Here is a 20,706-nt window from a genome sequence, read left to right on the forward strand (position 1 = left end):
GGCAAAGATGAAACACCATCAACAGCAAGTTATTGGGTACCATCCACGGTAAAGACCACATACCATATCAAGTCAATTACCATCGAACCGACTAAAATATAGTAGCGTTGTAACAAGTAAACACATCCATATCAGAAACTCCATAGTAGATGTGTTGATCACGGTGTGCATTCTTCCTAGCGTTCATGCACCTGCATAAAATATATATACATCACGGATAGTACTCATACCATGGCATGTGAAAATAAAAAGACGAGGGGGTAATAGCAGTGTAACTGAGGTTGGGAGTAGTAACAATTTTGACAAACACATTATTTAGTAGGAGTTGTTGCACTTGACATCCTGGAGCAGTTGAATTAGTAACTATTTATAGCGTTGTTAGTAGCAGTGGTATCGGGGATTTTCTTGAAAACAATATTAATGGTGGTAAATATAAGTAACTGAAGAAGAACAGAAGTCGCAGTTTTCATGGTAATTTTAATAGTTGTAGTAACAGTAGTAGTAGTAGCAGCGGTAGTAGTAGTGGTAGTAGTAGTAGTAGTAGTAGTAGAAGTAGTAGTAGTAGCAGTAGTAGTATAGTGGTAGTAGTAGTAGTGGTAGTACTTAAAGATGCAGTACTGAAATAGTAGCAATGGTAGCGAAGGTCTCAGGGGCAACAATAATTATAATGTTGGCAGTGATAGGTAAGTGGTGGTTGCAAATGTCGTTGGGATAGCATTAATGATAAAGTTTAGTGTGATATAAGTAGTAATAGTAGTAGCAGTTGTAGTAGTATAGTGGTGACAGTTGAAGAATACCCAGTATTTACGGCTTTTAGTAGTAGTTTGACATCGGGAGTTTAGCAGCTATGATGCCAGTGGCTGGAATAGTACTTTAATTATTCATGAATTAACATAGTTCTACATACATTGTATATGTTTTAAAGGTGATGTTACTTTAGGAGATAACATAGTAGGTCCGGTAGTGGTAACAGTTGTAAAAGAATTGGGATTGGTGATGATTACGAAGTAGCAGTAGTACAGTAGTAGTAGTCATTGGCAGTAGTGGTAGTAGCAGTAATGATAGTAGTAGTGGAAGTAATAGCCATCAACTTTAACATCCTTATCACCGATAGCAGTCGCAGTTGCAGAAATAGTGGCTAGAGTAGGAGTACAAGTAGTAAATATAACGGTATAATATTCATAGGTTTGAAAAAAACAACGAAACGCTGCAGCATTGGTAGCACCAATTAAAAAAAAACCACCCACACAAATAAAGTATTTGTTGTATTTCCCGTTGATTACAATATCATTTTGTCCTCCACCTGAGCTCACTCCGGCAAAAGATACTCCTTTCTACCTGTTTCCCCAATGACCTAAGAGACAAAACAAAACAAGAGAAAATAACACAATACAAATTTCTTTCAGAAAAATCGCAGTGACCGATCCATCATGTTATGTTATACTATTCAAGATACACGATCCTAGATGACTGAAGAATAAAACAGATAGTAAGGTGCGCTTACAGATAGTAAGGTGCGCTTGTTGTTTCACAGTTTAGCCATGCACCTGCGCGGTTGCTGTTGATCTTTGTCCATAACATATCAATGCAGCCGTATCCATGCGCTTTGATTCGCGAAACTAAGGCAGTCCAGTAGGCACAAATCTTCCCATAATTTCCCCACCATCAGTGTAACACATCAAAGTCGGAGAAATATACATGCATAATCCCTCTGTCGTTTTAAATGATATTGAATGATCATAGAAATGTTCACAGAGGGAAGAACGTAACATACTGAGAGAAGCCGCGAATATTTTTGTGTAATACTCACGTGTAAATGAGAGAAACGTACCGCAGTAATGAGTAAATTTGATAGATACCATACATATCATAATACATGTATCCCGTAGCATGTTAGCAAAGCACAAGGAATCAATAAATAAATTTTCGCCTTACTCGAAGACTATGATCTGTGTAATCATTCCTTCAACACCATCATATCAGAAATGCCAATGCACAATCCGAATGCATAACTTATGAAAATCAAGCGCTTTCTCATTTCTGTTAATATCACCCTCGCAAAACTCCTCTCCAGGGGGTTCTTTTACCCTCTCTGTCATGGCGATCTTTCTACAGTCCACCATCCTCAGATCAGTTATGGAAAAGAGTAAAACTAGGATACACAAGGCAAGAATTCTTGTAACTTGTAGACATCGCTGGTCATCCGTACTGTTAAAGGTATGCAGGCATACATTTACAATATATTGAATTAGTCATCCCCACACTCTTTGCAATTCGATTTCGATCAGATTCAACTGTTTTTGCAGGTCTATACATTGGTCAATACCAGTCGTTTTCTGACAGTTTGTTTCCAACCATCCATCGAAGCAAAGACGGCGTTGTGGGGCGGTCATAAGATCATTGTATGTGAAATAATGTCTCACGATAGAACAAGCTTATAGTTTTTAGACCGACCCTGCACTTATCACTGTCTTTTACCACCCTGCTAGCACCTAGAGTTTGATAGCGCATTGATGACTCCATGTGTTTTCAAGGTCAAAACTGACTGCTGTCATTACTCGATACAGTCGCATGTAATAATAATTCGGCTAGAAAACACGACTTCACATGCAAGTAATGATCAAATGCGAGCTTCAGCAGTCTCCGAGCTTTTGCGGACAAGCCCTACCTGGTGATATCCGTTACGGCCCTGTGAGACAATGCTATGCGTCTGCAGAGGTGTGTTGAACTTGTCCTTCTCGATGTCGCTAGTCCGCACAGGCTGCAGACACTGCTTGCTGATGAGACGCGGCACGAGGAGGGTAAGCTCAACCCGGAAGCTAGGGCTCATCAGGAAATAGATGATGGTGCTGATGACCGAGTTAAGCATGGCGATGCTCTCGACCACGTAGAAGAGAGCCAGGTGTCCCGAGAACTCCTCCAGGAGTTCTCGGGCGAAGTTGACGGAGAGGTGGTAGGAATAGTAAGGCGCCCAGCAGAAGAAGAAGGAGACAACCACGGTAATCAACATCGGGATAGTCTTCTGCTTCCGGACTAGCGTGATCTCGCGGTGGCGATCTGTCTGGATACCCGGCGGTGTCCTGTGCATCCACAGCTGCATGGCGATTTTGAGATAGATGGCCCCCATGGTGCAGAAGGGCAGCAGGAACTCGACCAAGGTGATGAAAGTGATGTAGATCTTGGATGCCTTGGTGTTGTGCCAGAACTCGAAGCACTGCCGCTGGATCTCACCGGTGAAGCAGTTCAGCCCTATTGTGACTTGGGTTTTCATCGGGGTAGGTAGAGAGATGAGGATGGAAGCAATCCAGATGGAGGCGACGATGAAGCAGAGTGTAGATTTCTTCATGCGAGGACGAAGTGGTCGAAAGATGCCAATGTACCTGGAGGAGACAGAGAATGAATTCGATATGGCATGAAGGAAAAAAAACGGGCCCGACCCTAAACATTACCATTCTTCCTTGCATTTCATCCAGTGGATAGCTACCGATTGCATGATCAACTTATGATAATGATAATGATAATGATAATGAATAACATTTATAAAGCGCTTAATACTGATGTTTCTAAGCGCATCAAATCGGGGAAAAATAATATATATAACGTAAAAACAAAATACAGCATTATGTACATATTATGATTATGTACATAATTATGATCAAGTTAATGCGTGGATTCTACACGAATCTAGCCAATAACGGTATTCCTCCTCAGAGAATTATGTTGAGACCTTTTTTCTCTCTTTTTTTCTGACCTACATGCCCGAGATTTGCTACTGATAAACCGTAGTCCTCTTGCTTCTTTCCTGAGACCAACATTTCTGACTCTTACCGATGAGTACATGCCATGAAAATAAAGTATTTTGACAAACAAACAAAAAACCTGTATGTGCATGGGTGTTTGTGTGTGTCTAGGTGTATGTGTGTGTGTTTGGGTGTATGTGTGCCTGTCTATGTGTATGTGCATTATCTATGCCCATGCGTGAGTGCGTGTGAGTACGTGTGTGTAGTGCTGGGATCAGCGCAATGTGAAGTCGAATTTGACGAACATAATACGATAATACAACATTGTGGTACATATCACTTCAGTCTCTACGTGCTCAAGAATATGAAATGCAAGTGTGGGTGGATACAGATTCACATAGCCTGTTTTAATTGTCAGGCCTCGTGACTTAAGTTTGTATTCCACATTTCACGACCTAATCAAAATTCTCTCGCGACTCCATCGAGTCCTGGCTAGTCTCTATGAGTCGCCCTATAGTAATGTAGTCGTCTTCTTGGTGAGAGCGCAAACCATAAGTTTGGTCTTTCGACCGTGGCAACGCGCGACGTCTCCTCTGCTCAGGTCCTTTACTACAAACTTCCAAACTCGAAAAAAAGAAAAAAAAAGAAAAACGCTCCTTTGCCTTCGACGAATTTGAATGGTCTAGACCGGCATTCTAATTTGGAGGGCGTAAATGCTACATATCGTTTGAACGAAGGATGAAATCAAATGATGGAAAAACGAAGTTCAACCTTCATCACTGCTCATTGTCCTCTCTTTTGTGTATTTTGAATGACACGATTACAACGTTAAATGACAAGCGTACGAAAATGACTAACAAAAATCTATACGATTCCTGTCTTGGTCTATTATAACACAAACAAATTTGAGATGATATTTCAGCTTTGCACGGTCCTTACAGGGAAAAGGAAAAAGGCAGCGTTACATCACAGAAATAACTCGGGAACGCAAGTAGAGAAGGGAGCTCCCTGTTCCTTTAGTCAGATCTAAAGGCCGTGTCACACCATAACGCGGGCTTGTGGCGAGGAGGTAGTTTCCAGCACGTAGAAGATTTTCAGCGGGCGAACAAGAATGTTTGCAATTTTCATTCATGCCTTGTCATACCGTACGGGGGAACTTCTGCGGCTTGACTTGCGGGGAAACAAATTTACTCCAAGGAGCTCTCCGCAGTTGGTCCGCACCTGACAGTATCTAGCGCGTAGTTGCCCGGAGGTGCTCACGCAAGTCTGATTTAACCGCAGCCAAGTTTTGAGCATGACCAAAACTTTTTCCGGGTGAGTCGCGGGAATGCCCGTAGAGGTCCATGCAGAACGCCAGTAGGAGACCCTTAGCGGCAGTACTTCCCAGGTAATTCCCACGCAGGTACTTCGCAGTCCCGTATGCAGCCAAGATAATGAAATTCTGTGAGATTTCAGCCATTCCATTAGAGGAATTCCTTCACTAAGTTGTCAGCCCCCACGCGACTGGTACAAAGGTCACACAGTATACTCGCAAGTATAACGCGTCCAGCAAGTAAGACACATGCGCTGACTCGCACAAATCCTTTTCCGCCCTCAGGAATGTCCGGTATGCTAGAAAATCCCTACATGTAACAAGCCCGAGTAGCTTGCGCGGAAAGGTGTGACAGGGCCTAAACACGGTTGCGGGTACAAAAATATGCGTGCGCACCTCCGGGCGACTACTTTTGAGATACATGCTAGGTACTGTCATGTGTGGATATCTACGGGGACCTCCGGGTAGTCAAAATTGTTCTTTGCAAGTCGCACGCAAGGCTGGCGTGACACGGCCTTTATACATATCTCTGACTTGCTCTGTGAATATTCTAGTCTGAGCGTATATCCAAAGTGTAATGTCTTCAAGTTGCCTTCAGACAAACACAAGGAATGGTAAAACCTTGATTAAAATCATGCAAAATATGAGGAAGTCTTTGGACTTAAAGGCTTCATGCTATGTCACAAAACAATACAATGACTTGCTGACGTCATCGCTTGACGAACCATCCGTTGATATGCACGCTAGTATTCATTAAGTATCTTTTCATGAAATTGAAAGAAAAAATATCCTTCTCATCACATTAGCTATTGTAGTGTTGTAACGAACTACCAATGGTGACGTGTGAGGGTATCTGGTTGTATTTTGTAGATCATCGCGCAAAAAGGGCGGTGATATGGCGCAGTGGGAAGCGCGTCTGCCTTTGGATCCAAAGGACCGAGGTTCGATTCCCGAGTCTCACTGAGCAATCTTGTATGTAATCATACCGTCCCCTCTTGTAAGAGACAAAAACACTCTGTCCCTCAGATAGGACATAAAATGGTGGTCCCTTGTGTGTGAGTCACAAACTCATGCACGTAAAAAATTCCGCTTCCTTCGTCCATCGCAAAGAGCAGGGCGCTAACCCTGGCTAAATAGGCCAACACCTACCCACACAAAAACAGTGCGTTTATCTTCAAGCATGAAGCCTGCACTTCAATGGAAGTCTGGAACTTTTGTGTGTAAGCTTTCAAATTATCGCCTGGTCTACTTTTCTCACTATTCGATGAAAACATTTGAAATCGTAAAGTCCCTTGGTGTTCTTTTATGACCGATTGTAATGAAGCTTCTATCATTTGTTATTTGTTTTCACACCACATAGTAAAGTAAACTAGAAATGGTGTGGCAGTGCTTTTTAACGGTCGGTACGGTGATTTAGGAAAGTCAGCCATGTATGATATTAGTCACATTTCACAAATCACATGCAAGAAATTCTATGACTTCATCTAAGAGTTTTGAATATGGAAATGAACCAGCACCAAACAGTGAAAGTGCTGAAATTAGAACGACAGATCAAATTAAGATTTAAAAAAAAAAATCAGTTTCACAAACCTACTGTATGCAAACTACTTATCTGTTACATCTTATTTCCAATATTTTCCTTTTCACCCTCCTTACACTTGCCGTCTTTTAGAAGGGTTTTGACTCAACAACTACCGGTACTTCTTGCCAATAAAGCAATAGAACCAATAGTTCAAACTGAACGAAAGAAAAAAAAAGAGACGATCTTTACATACTCATTCACAATTTGATCATACAGTGGAATTATAAATTCAGTATAGGATTTGCATATTCAAATTTGTGAAATTCTTCTGTCGAGATGTTTTTATTGCAACCAATTGACAAATTGCCCTACATCGACGTAAATAAGCACTGACTTGATCAATGTCTTAGTGGTAGCCGTGATAAAAGAAATCATGGGCATACGTACTCGAGCAGGATTCGAACCTACGACCTCCTCATCTCCGGACAGGCGTCATCTCCACTAGACCACCGAGCTTCCACCCGACAGCAAGTCCTGGTTCTAATCCTTATAGCATGCAGCGGGTACTGCGTAATTATTCAAAATAAAATTTGTGAAATTCTTCCGTCGAGATGTTTTTATTGCAACTGATTGACAAATTGCCCTTGCATTTGCTGTCGGACGGAAGCTCGGTGATCTAGTGGAAATGACGCCTGTCCGGAGATGAGGAGGTCGTAGGTTCGAATCCTGCTCGAGTACGTACGCCCATGATTTCTGTTATCATGGCTACTACCAAAAAACTGGTCAAGTCAGTGCTTATTTACGTCGATGTAGGGCAATTTGTCAATCAGGATTTGTATAGTCTTAAACTTTCCTAACATAGGAGCTAAGAGCATACCGCAGATACTCTACTAGAATTTCAACTGACTGGTAATTTCAATGTTATTTGAGACATCCAGCCAGCAGGAAAAGGTAGGAATGATTGGTGGGCTCTTTGTTTTGTGTTACCAATTACATGCAAAGCTAAAAAGATGAAAGCCACTTAGGTTCAAATAGAAACAAGGTGTCAAATGAATTGAGTAAAGACAGCATTGATACTGTAAGTCGGTGATATCCCTTGACTTTGCTGTTAAACTTTCTTAATCGAACCGCAATATCAGAATTTCAAATACAGATAAGAATTGTAGTATTATACGAGCCTTTGACAATTATGTCCTTCGTGATGACAAATTATTAAAGAGTACAAACAAGTTATCATGGAGCAATGATAACACACGCTCAGCTCTCACGTTCGGCCACAAAACAATCCTATAGTCAAGATGTTTCGTATCTTCGGATTTTATATCTCGTGATTAATCCCGCAGGTGTCAAATACAAGTGCAATATAACCTTTCTAACGAAATCTGCATCTCATGTTTTTAATCTGGGCCTATGATTCTATAATTTGGGAGAATCTATTTCAAAATAGCTCCTAGAAGACTGGGAAGTGCGACAGCAGGTAAACAGTGCTGGGTTTCATCTTCAGCATAGAAAAAACAAGATTTACCAATTAACCCGGGAGGTTGAGGTTGTCTGCTGTTCATGGTTGTTTTGCTTTTTTTCGGGGGCGTGCTTCTGTTCGATCCACTGGGAGTAAACTCGAGCCACGTATGCATTAAATACGATTCATCATTCAAAGGCAAAGGAAGATTGCTGCGGATAGGGTGGAAATCTACTAAAATGAGCACGAGGATGGGGTTTCTAGACACCGATTCCTCTGGCCTAAAACAATCAGGTTTTTAAATAGGGGAGTTTAACATCGAAAATGGGGACCAGTATACGACTTCGGTCTTATTTCATAGACATAGCAATAAATAGATTGTTTTTCCCTGAGCAGTCACATCTACATATTCTTATCGTTGTAGGTATGCATGTACGCGTAAGAGAGGTGCCGAAAAGTATTGTTAATATCGCCTATGATTTATACAGTCTTTACTGCTATCCAAATGCTGAGAAATGAATTCATTACAGGTGATTTGCATGGAGTTTCACGCGTCCTTAATTCATTGGCTATACCGAGAACCAGGAATATTTTGTGATAAGATTACGCAGATTGTCATACTGGAGACAACAGTTGAATGAATCTACATTGTCCTGGATAAAATCACTTCAAGTGTTATATCAGTTTATGGTGATACATAATTTCGCGAGAAGTATTGTTGCATCATAGTCACATGATCAAGATCACTATTTCAAGGTGCAATTTGAACTCCATGTCCGCTGAAATTAATAGGGACATTGAGATCATTATATCTTGCTCAATTTCTATTTCATTCATCCAACGTGCATGTAAACCGGTGTGTTTGTTTGTCTATTTTTTAATATAATTTCTTCTACCATATCGGTTGAAATGTTTATGTGTATTCTTTTTCAAGACATTTCCTTCATTATAATTATGAAAGTTACAGCGTGGATCCAGTTGCATTGAATCAGTGTTAGCCCAAAATTCAGAGACGACACTGTCACGCAATGAGTATAAGAAACGTAAGCACTGAGTGCTACTGAAATTTAATGCGCTACATATTATCAAGGACTCGGGAACTGTTTACCAATCGGCAAGAGGTGGCGCACGGTCCAAATTTTTGCGACAAAAAGCAAACCGTTGTGACAGTTCTGTTGCAGTAGAAGATGAAGAAGAACAGCACGAAGAGGACGTGAAAGGAAGAGAATGAAAACGGAAGAAGGAGAATGAATAAAAAAGAAACGAAAGAAGAGGAGGACAAGGTAGAAGAGAAGAAGAAAGCGAAGTTAATGAAAAAAAAAACACTTCGCCTGTGAAGAGATCAATTTGGATTGCTCTCCTGGCCAATGGTATACACTATCTCCTTGGCAAAATGAGGCAGAAGTGAGTATGGGAGACAAGTGAGATTATAAACGAATGAGAGTAAAATGGAACATGAAAGCAAGAAACAACAATTATCCATAAAATGACTACATTATGAAAGGCTTCAGGTGAAATCGAATCAATATACGGGAACACAAATTAATGATACTTTCAGTCTGCTGAGTGACAAAAGAAGTAAACTATTCTTGAATCCTGGAATTTGTTTTCCAACAATCTCATTGCCTAATTTATTCAGAAAGAAGATTGCCGTGCCGCAATGTGTCGCTCAGCTGAGTAATTTGTAGGAATGCAGAGGTAAAGTCGTTGTCTTTCATTCAACCCATGCACATCATTTTCCGCCGAAGTAATACGGCAACAATCCCTCTTATCATTTCAGTGTGCAATTCTGAAACAATGGGAAAATGGAAGGAAGTTTATTAATGGAGGATTCAGATGGTAGATGGAATTTATATGGGCTCGGTCGCTTGTGTATTTGAAAGCCGAGTTATCAATGAGGTAGTCGTCCTTCTGTTCCAAGAACGCAGAGGCAGGCAGTCAAACATCGACTGAAGATTCTCTGGATGTTTTATATCCAAGTCTACTGAATAAAGATAGGTGACCCCTAGTAGCTGGTAGGACGAAATGGTCGACGAGATTTGAAACGAACTAATTTACGGTTTCCACCCACCCATAATCGAGGTCAAGCAGTCAAGCGCAGTGAATCTTGCACCTGTGTTTGTGAGTTCAGGTCAACCCACTCAAAACAATTGGCAATTCCTTCGGCTATGGATATTAATAGAAATGCAACGACCGGTAACCATTTGACGGGCAAACGGACGGGGCAAGGGTGCTATGGTAAATGAGGTGATGTTTGAAGGAGTGTCCGTGTGACTGTCTAGATCCCTCCAAATAAAGCTAAGTTTTATATATATATATATATATATATATATATATATATATATATATATATTGTTGCTGATTAACTTCATTTCAGTATCAACTGTCCTAATAATATGATAATATATTAAACGAATAGTGATATTACTTGACGAACTGATGAACCAGGAAATATAAATTCGTCACCTTGTAGTCATTCTTCATCTACAACAAAACGCTCTATGTGATGATGGTTTGACATTGACTTCTTTTCATGCTACTATATATACCTTTCTCTAAAACTTGATAACGAGTCATAGTAGTCAAACGTAATTGATAGCATTGTTTGAGACCAAAAATAGGTAATAGTTTGAAGCAACCGTGGAGAAACTGGTATAACTATCTCAGTATAGACAAGTGCTACTCTAAGCGGGATTAGCTGTCTTTCCGGAAGGGCTTTGGCGTGTCTTACGTGGCCACAAAGGAAGCACTTAAAAGCTTAAGAGCAAGCTACCATATAGTAGAGGCTACTATGTAATCCCGTGAGAATTTTGTGCCAAAATTGATTTTATTTGCTAACTTTGTCAATTTGGGGATGCTGAATCCAAAAAACTTTGATTCCATTTTTTCCAACCACGTCTTCAGCCGCCATTTTGAATTTCAAAATGGCCGCAATAGCAAACTGTATTTTGACCCATATTTCATAAATTGAGCATTGTAGAAGCTTCAAATTTGGTGCAAAATGCATGGGTGTGATGTCAGACACTCTGATATATCTTTTTCTGATATTGTGGATTGTTTTGATACAATTTGTAGGCTGCCATCTTGAATTTCAAAATGGCCGCCACAGCAAACTGTAATTTGACCCATATCTCATAAAGTGAGCATTGCAGAAGTTTCAAATTTGGTGCAAAATGCGTCGTTGTGATGTCAGACACTCTGACATATCTTTTTCTGATATTGTGGATTGTCTTGTACAGTTTGTAGGCTGCCATCTTGAAATTCAAAATGGCCGCCATAACATTTTTACCCATATCTCAGGTTGCAATTATTGTAGAAGCATCAAATTTTCAAGAATAAACATGCTTGTGGTGTCCAACATTCCAGTACAGCTGTTTCCTAATTGTGGATCATTAGACAGGCCATCATGTTGAAATTCAAGATGGCTGCCATAGAAAACATATTATACTGTTGTAAGCGCCTTAGATGAATTTGCCAAAATTGTTCTAGATAGACCGAATCCATTTCCAGGTCAAGCAGAATGACAGCCATCTCTCAATTCAAAATGGTCGCCGTAAATTCAAAATGTAAGGACGAGGTTCCAATGATGTCATCAAGCCATGCTGAGGGGCAAAAACTGCGTCTGGGGGGAGGGGGCATATCACTGTCCCATACATGTGGGCAAGTGTGTAGGCGTTACATCCCATATAGCCAGGCGGGTATATGCGGTTCGCGAACTGCCCGCTAAAGCGGTTTGTTTTTACCTCTCAGGGAACTCATTATTTTGCATCGTGGAACCTCGTTAATGATTGTATTTAAGCCCAGTCAGTAAAATAATTGTACAAAAGCAAGCATTGATACAACTGAAGGTGATCATCAAGAACTTGATGCTGCCTCGAGAGAATGAAGACAAACAAGGAAAAAGTCTCGCAATGGCCAATGGCAAGAAATGCCATGGTCACCCTACCAGGCATCCCATTCACAAGCTTGTTTGTTGGCCACAAACTGAAACAAGATTTGCTAGACACTAGATATATTTCTGAAATGATACAGAATAAATAAGAAATGAGTAGGCTTTTTCCTGATTGCCATTGAGTTGGTCATCTTCAATTATTAAAGGGGATGGCTAGTAACTGATCAGTGGGAATCAGTGGGAATGCTGAAGGATGATTGTTCCAATCCTTGTGGGATTCATTTAAGGGTACACTATATATCTATTCTTGTGTGAAAATTATTTGCTTCAGAATGGTCTCATATTCAAGTAATGTGCAGTTTAATGTTTCCAGGTAAGCGTCCCTGGTCAGTGACGGGGCATTAATCTGCACATTACTTGAATATGAGACCGTTCTGAAGCAAATACTTTTCACACAACAGTAGATATATAATGTACTCTTAAATAAATCCCACAAGGATTGGAACAATCATCCCTCAGCATTCCCACTGATTCCCACTGATCGGTTACTAGCCATCCCCTTTAAGACTTCCAAAATGCTTACTGCTGACGTACAGCCAATGATTCTAAAACAACAAAGGAGCAGTGATAGCTCAGTTCTGTGGCGCTTTGCATGCATCAGAATTCCCCCACAATTCAGAAGACTATCACATGAGGGTAATCTCAAAAATTGTCACTGCCTTGAAGCTGATGAATGTGGTGTTTGGCAATCAGCTATCGGAAACATTCAAAGGGGATATTTCTAGAAAGAAATGAAAAGGGCAGTTTTCATGTTCTGTACTAAGAATTTGTACCTAGGAGAGTTAAAATATATTAATCTCTGGGATAGTATGAAAAAGGGCAGACATTCAACTCGTGCAATTAAAATACACCATGTAAGATTGGATCCAAAGTCATTAAATTTAAGAGGATCACCAGCTTCTCATAACATTTCTACTGGCTCTACAGTCTGATAGAGCTGTCATTATCCAGTCATTGCTGAACGATACAATTATCGGAAGGTATAAGTTCTAAGTAATTCCACAATCACTCTTCATCTCATAATTTCATGGGCTTCTCCTCATTCTCACTAACAAAGGTTCATTTTTCATACCCATGCCTTAGAAACCCACAAAACTGAGCCAAATAATCAGCCTGAAAGTTTAAATACTGAGCAGTCATTTCCATCTGACACAGAGACCACATCACGGAAAGAAAAGAAACAAAGGGTTCATCAAAGATGCCATGGGAGCTGTCACCCGTCACTCACAACGGGGAAACGGATAGCCTCATTCCATTGTATGTATAGATGCTACTTCAAGAGCAACGGGAAAATCATAGATATTGATGATTATTACGTAGACACTGACATTCCGATTCTCCTCATGGATCTTGTAAGTTTGCTTTATTTACTGCATTGCATGATATCTGCTCCATCACTGGAAAAGGAAATGACAAAAGTACAATTGACATTATTGAGAGATTATGTTCTGCAGTTCGTTGCGAAAGAAACAAAGGTCTGCTTTTTCATGCCTTTTATGGTGCTGGCTGAAGTTGAAAATTTGAGGATGTCTCAAAGAGCAGATGGACCAAGAAGTACCTAAACCTGGAATCACGCAGAATGTGCAATGACACAGTCCATGCCTTCCAGAAGTTTGGCGTGGATGACTTCAACCAGGACAATCTCTCACTTTACCCTCGTAGAGTCTTGATACAACAAATCCAGAGAGCAAAGCTCGTAAACTCTCACAACCTAATTTGTGCCTCTACTACAGAGAAATTATGATATAATAAGTAGTTATTTCCAGAGGGTATGCATAAAATGTTCAATTAAATGCTTTGAGCTTCCTACACCAAAGGTGGCCGCAGATTCCATTATCATGCTCATAGCAAGAAATGCAAAAGTCACTGTTTCTAGAAGAATTTTATAGAACCAATTCTCCCTTGTGTACAGCTTTAAAGTGCTGTGACTTCAAAAACATTATGCAGGGAATGAGCCTAGAAGACATTGTATCTATTAAAGTAACTATCCCACAAATTTTTAGAATATAGGGCTAATATTGTAAACTCTACAACAAAATCGTCTAAATGGGGCATTTAGTCACTCAGACACAGTTATTAAGAGGTTCTTTTGAAATTCATTTGTTTTGACGTCAGAATCACATGATTTCCCATTCATAATTTTTACCCGAACGCAGTGCTTTTTAAAAGAATGTTTCCCCACGGCAGCCATTTTGCATTTCAACATGGCAGTGTACCTACAGGATAGGAAGCAGTCCCGCCTACGCAATTCACTGAAGTGACTGACTTACACATGGGTGTTCCAGCATGCTTGGGTTTGCAGTTTAAAGATCCAACAGCACCAAATATGGTCGAAATCCATCTTGAATTTCAAGAGTGGCGGCCAATGCGAATAATCCATTATTACAGAATGTATAGGCCCTATGTGTGTTTTTTTTTTAAAGAATGTATACTGTACGCCACCATAAACATTCATAATTATGTCTAAAAGTTGCTTGTAACCAGAGATATTAGCTGAAAAGCAGCCATTTTGAATGTTAAGATGGCTGCCTCGAAAGTGATCTGCAATTTAAGGGAGGAGAAAAGTGCATCTGAATGTTCAACATCATGAGCCCGGTTTATGCCCGAAATGTGAACTTTCTTTATTGCTTACAACATGAGATATGGGTCAAAATATACGTTCTGGTATGGCGGCCATTTTGTATTTCAAGATGGCCACCTTCAATATCAAAATGAACCATCGTTTCAGAAAAAGATGTTTCAGAATGTCTGATAGCATACGCATGCTCTTTGCCCCAAATTAGAACCTTACACAATGAATACGATATGAGATACAGGCCCAATTACATTTGTTATTGTGGCCATTTTGAATTTCAAGATGGCCGCCAATGAAAATGATCCATCATTAAAAAAAAAAAAAATATGTATTAGCATGTCTGACATCAGAAGCATGCTTTTTGCCCCAAATTTATACTTTCCATTGTGCTTACAACGTTAGATATGGGTAAAATATATTTAGCAATGGCGGCCATTTTTATTTTCAAGATGGCTGCCTAAAAAAATATCAAAACTATCGCTATCAGAAAATGGTGCATCAGAATGTCTGACATCATAAACATGTTTTTTGCATCAAATTTGAACCTTCTATAATGCTCACATTATGAGAATTGGGTCAAAATACAGTTTGCTATGGTGGCCATTTTGAAATTCAAAATGGCGGCTGAAGACGTGGTTGGAAAAAATGGAACCAAAGTTTTTTGGATTCAGCACCCCCAAATTGACCAATATAGCTTTAAAAAATCAATTTTGGCACGAAAATCTCACGGGACCCAATATTTCGACATAGCAGACTGTACTAATAGGACTAAGGGCTAAAAATCATCTTCAAATGTCTAGGCGATGAGGATAAACTGTTTTGCCAAAGGGACCAACAGCTGCTGCTGGCAGAGGACTCTAACAAGGTACCTTACGACTGCGAGCCTGTAGTCTTATTCAATTAGCAATTACAGCGATTCCAATAACTAGTGATGAAGTGTCCACTGCATTACACGACACTTGCATTCACTTGCATTGAGAATTGGTCTTCTACAGAGAACATATATATTATTACCCAGCAGCAGGTGAAGGTGAATCACTTTCGACATTATTATTGCTCAATTTCCATAAAATACGCGTATTGTGATTAAGTCACTCTAATGTTTCAAGTTACTGTGATGGTAGTAAACAAAAGTCATTACAATTTTAAAAAGTGTGTCTGGTATTATATAGAGCCAAAGAGACAGTAAGAAAGACAAAATAACACTCTAAATCAATCCCCCCCCCCCCCCCGCTCTCTCTCTCTCTCTCTCTCTCTCTCTCTCTCTTTCTTTCTGTCTTTTTCTCACTGCGGGCAATGTCATTGTTCCAAATGATACCACATTATAGATCCATCCGATGTGTTATCATGTTGAAGGAACTGGTGAATATAATATGCACAGAACACTTGCAAAAGGGTGAATATAATTATGCAATGTCTAAAATAAAATCAAAGTATCTGCGAGATAGGGGCAGATAACAAACTTGTGGGTTTTTTTCGAAGAGGCACCGAAAGCGGGGGAGGAGGTAATATAAGATGTGAGGTACTCCGTAGAACTTTGATAGAATCACACACACACACAAAAAAAAAAAAAAACCCCGAGAAATGGGATTCTTGATCCCTGCTCTAAAAAAGAAACGGGCCAAACCAGCGTGGCGCATTTAATGGTCGGTTATGACGTATTGGTCAGCTGCGTGTCAAGATATAGTACTCTGACCGGTACGAGAATTTCAAAATTGTCTCAAAGCATAATATTGTGTGATAACCGAAGGTATGGCTATAACACTGCTATAACTGCGATAACGTGACTAATAATTTGCCGCCTCGTTTGCTTGCTTACTTGCTTGGGGTTGTTTGTATGTGCGTTATTCAAGAACGCAGATACATTCCCATACATTTTTAAAGAATTTACGGGAGCATTTAAAATTCTAGGTACTAAACCGCAACTCCGTTGGCAAAGATCTTACATGTTTTCTACGAATGAAATACAATCAAGAATGACGGGTTTATACGAAGAGATCAATATACAGAAAAAGGAAAACGTCTGGTTCTTATACCAGTACACGTATCTTGCATTCATTCGTGTGCCTTTGAAAATGTAGATTCCATATGCTTTGTAGATATTTTCCCATACACATATCTTGCCCTACTGGTCGTCTGTATTTGACGAGGGAGACCTCTTTGTTGTTTGCCGCTCAATGGGATGCGATGCGGTATTTCTGACGTGTTTGCTTGTCCACATGTGAAACTTCATCCCAGGAATAATTGATAAAAAGCTTTGTGACACCTCACGTTCTCATCTTCGAGAGTGTGACGTGAGAGTTCTCCCCAGAGCTCCCGGTGACCAATGGAGTATGCTTTCACTTTTCTCCTATCTGCAATTTCGTGCGGACTAACGGTGTCAGTGTCAGTTTTCAAATTATTTTGGCAGTAGGAAAGGACGGATTCAGCTTTGGGTTTATGCCTATCTGAATTTTTCTCGTTGTCCCTGGCGGATGATACTAAAACGCACAATCAGTCAACATCATCCCCTTGGGATTTTTGGTAATATCGGTGTATATAATGACGTACACAGTTGTCTATAACATATTGTCAAGCATCGTTTTCCTAAAATGAACACAATGTTCGTTCTCATCGAACTTTAGAAATAATCCAAATATTTAGCAGAATTGTTTGCACAGGAAAGCTGGGTAATGACAGTTTCCACAAACCAGCCAAAGGCGACATTCAGACAGATACCAAAAGCAAGATGGGATCCTTCTGTCTTTAAGCACTATAGGTGGCATTTCTAGCTTATAAACCTCTAGTCATGTGTAGCGTTTTTACAATAAGCGAAGCCAACCCTTTTCAACATTGTGTTCATTTCATTTTTTCGGTATCTTCAAGCCAATAATTCGTTTTTGCCATTCAATTAAATCATATACCGCAAAACTAATCGACAGCATATAACTTTGCCCCCCCCCCTCACACACACACACACACACACACACACACACACACACACACACACGTTCACTTGGTCACACTTTATCTCTCTACTTAGTGTTCCGTCAAAAATTTTCCTTATTTTCTTTCTTTCTTCCCCCTCCCCCCCCCCTTTCCTCTTTCCAGTCTCCTCCTCTTCCAGTGGCTCTTTTTTTTTTTTTTACTGCTGTTCATAATAATTGTACGCTTTTCCCCTCACTCACTGCAACTTTCCACGTGATTAAGTGTTTTTGGTTCCAATTTTATGTATGCAACGTTGCTTGAAAGAACTTTTTAAAACTTTTCTACAACCTTAAAATATCTATCTATATAGTTGCCGTAGCAGGCAATTCTCGACAGGTTCATCTGAAACGCGTTGCAGCAGAGCTATTCAAATAGCCCAATAGAACGTCGCTGAAGAAAACGAAACAGTTTACGGGTTCCAAGTTTTGTATTGTCAGGCGTTGTATTATTATGGTCTAGGAGTGAAATCAACTATAACATGATTATGAATGAAAGTGTATTTGATATCTAAACTGTTGTGAATTCCAACTGAAGATGACAGGAGCTGGACAAAGAAAATGAATTACGTTAACTGAATTCCTAAATACAGTACTTAAAGATCAAAACATGCATTCTTTCTGAATTTTCAATATTCTCCAGATCAATGTTTGAAAAACCATAGCTTTAAGGGATCTTCTCTTTTTGTTTCTATTCTGTCCACGTGATTGATAAATGGTACAGAAATACGATGGTCATAACATTTTCTTTGTTAGCATTCAGTCTCATGACCCGTACTATGATATGATTTGCTTTGTATCTATCCTGTGCGAAGACGAATGCATATTCCATCAACATAATTTCATTTTTTTTCTCTCTCTCTCTCTATTTCGCGCGCGCGTGTGCGCTCCCTCTCCTTCTCTCTTCCGTTTTCCCTTCCATCTGTCTCACCTATCCGTTCTCGATCCGGTTTATTTTTGTTTCTATTTAAAGGTTCCTGCTTTACTCCCTTCTCTTCCCACAATCACACACCATCGCGACAGCACCAAGCCTCCCGCTCCTGCCGGGCCGCAATCTCCGGAATCTTAAGTACTCCTGTGCCCTAGCGCTTCGCGGCAGCTGTGCTCCGGCTTAAAGCGACAGACGATGTAAATGGTTTCGCGAACGGAAAGGATTTCGGTGAAAACAAGAGGAGAGAACAGAAACATCAAAGGGAATAATAAGAGTATAATAAAGTGTAGCAGGTATAGGAGGTTTTGCCTCGGATGGCTGCCAAACTCTCATTTCTGCCTGCAATGTTCATATCTGGTTAAGATAGAGAGCGGAAAGTGATAAACTTGAGAACGAAAGTGTGTGCCGAGCACGCTGGCAGGGAATAGTGGTGAAATGTAACATGCTCACCAACACATAACCACAATTTGTACGTATGGACTACTATATGGTAAACATGGCACCAGATATTCTCTGATGAATTACGCTTCGATACTTGACCACGCTTTCAAGTGATGATTTGATTCCCTAAACTATCCAAGCATTTTACTAAATTTCCGAGTATTTGAATCATTATATGATGTTGAGAACGTTTGCCTCCAGTAAATAACTCATCTAACCCATGAGATTGCTGCATTTATGTAGTAATTACCGTATTTGAGTAGAACTCATATTAAACTTTATTCAACAAGCACAATTAGAATTCCTCTATACACCCGCAATGATTTCACACATTTTAGTTTCGAACATGGGCGGCTTGGGTAGCAGCTTTTATTGCTTGAGTGAAATCGGAACATCACTAAAGTATATCATCACAAGATAAAAGTAAATCAAAGAAGGGGAGCGGAAATGCCCTCACACAACACACATGTCATGTGCACACACACGCACAAGTAACTGGTTAACCTCACTACTGAAATAGCGCCAGCTTCGACCGCCTGACCACGAAATACACAAATAATTTGTTTAAAAATTTTCCATCTTGTAACTTATATGAAAATACAACGTCAACAAAAAAAAAAATGTGCATAAATACATAGTGGAATATTAAATGAAGAGTTCCAAAGAGTCTTTACTGTGAAAGTTCTCAACTCAATCACGTAAGAATAATTAATACGGCTTAGCTTGTATCTGTTGTTAGGTGAATGTAATATTCATCGAAGAATGTTGGATTCGAATTAGTGTTTTTTTTTCTTGGTCATTCCCAGGGATTACTTTTGCAAAGGCATCCTTTTTATGGAGAATTAGTCAAAGATTATAAACCATGCAGAAATCGTATGATGTAAGTCAGATCCCCCTTAAACATACCTCACTATGAGGGAGATTGTTTGAAATCATGTGATTGACGTTCGAATGCTCGCCAGCCTTTATTATCTCGTTTGAATAACTGTACAGGCGGCGAGCCGGTGTGACAAATACATCAATTGTATATTTTCAAGCCAAACAAACCGAGAAATATTTTTCTATTCTTTTCTACGACTTTTATGTGATAAGAAGTATATGTCATCTTTAATAGCTAAGCAAATAATCTCGCATATCCTGCAGCTGTTGCTGCCTTCTGGCGATTTCGACGCCAGATGCACCACCACCCACAACGTCACTGGGCTAATCGAAGTAGATAAGCGCCACCTACTTTGATTAGAATAGCATGCCCCGGAACTTCACAATCGATTAGCAAAAGCACCGCTATCTTACCAGGGTGAGGAACGGGGAAGTAAAGTTATTCCATCGACAGGAAGAGCCGTATCCGGCATGTCATTCATTAAGTTATTCTTTCAGTCATTCTTTTTCCCCCCTCTCTCTCTTTAATGTGGATCGATTGAGTGACCACGTGATCAGAGTAACCGTCTTTGTCATGAAATGCCTTGGCGTGAAGCACTTTGCCTGTAGAAAGAGTTATCTGATATACGAGGCTTTACGCTTGTATCGAGACAGATTTTCAGGAGCAAAATCAATTAACTTGATCATGACAAAGTTTCCTGACACATCTTTTTCACTTTTAGCTCGCCACTCTTCTGACGACGAGACTGAGAAAAGAGAGAGATGGGTGGAATGTTCTTAGACAGTTTTGCTGAAATAGAACAGTAATTGGTAACTAAGCATGTCCTACAAGTAAAAAAAAAAAAGAAAAAGCAACACAGCAGTAGTTTGGTTCTCTCCTGATAAAGAAATTCCCTATGCGACCAATACAACGAGTGCTAAAGGTTCTGAAC

The 20,706-nt window shown here is 40.0% G+C and overlaps 1 protein-coding gene across 2 annotated transcripts in view; it reads right to left on the reverse strand.

Annotated features, from left to right (window-relative positions):
* Window positions 1-2,498: 2,498 nt before the first annotated feature.
* The window catches only part of LOC139716224 (prokineticin receptor 2-like), a 134,029-nt gene continuing 115,821 nt past the window's right edge, over window positions 2,499-20,706 (reverse strand). For both annotated transcript variants that reach the window (XM_071627788.1, XM_071627789.1), the window contains exon 3: window positions 2,499-3,380. In XM_071627788.1, the coding sequence (XP_071483889.1) occupies window positions 2,621-3,380 (760 nt within the window). In that variant the 3' untranslated portion in view covers window positions 2,499-2,620. The remainder of the gene's footprint in view (window positions 3,381-20,706) is intronic.

Source organism: Diadema antillarum, unplaced genomic scaffold (assembly GCF_040938485.1).
Source record: "Diadema antillarum isolate AM-2024a unplaced genomic scaffold, OU_Dant_1.0 scf00000063, whole genome shotgun sequence".
NCBI lineage: Eukaryota > Metazoa > Echinodermata > Echinoidea > Diadematoida > Diadematidae > Diadema > Diadema antillarum.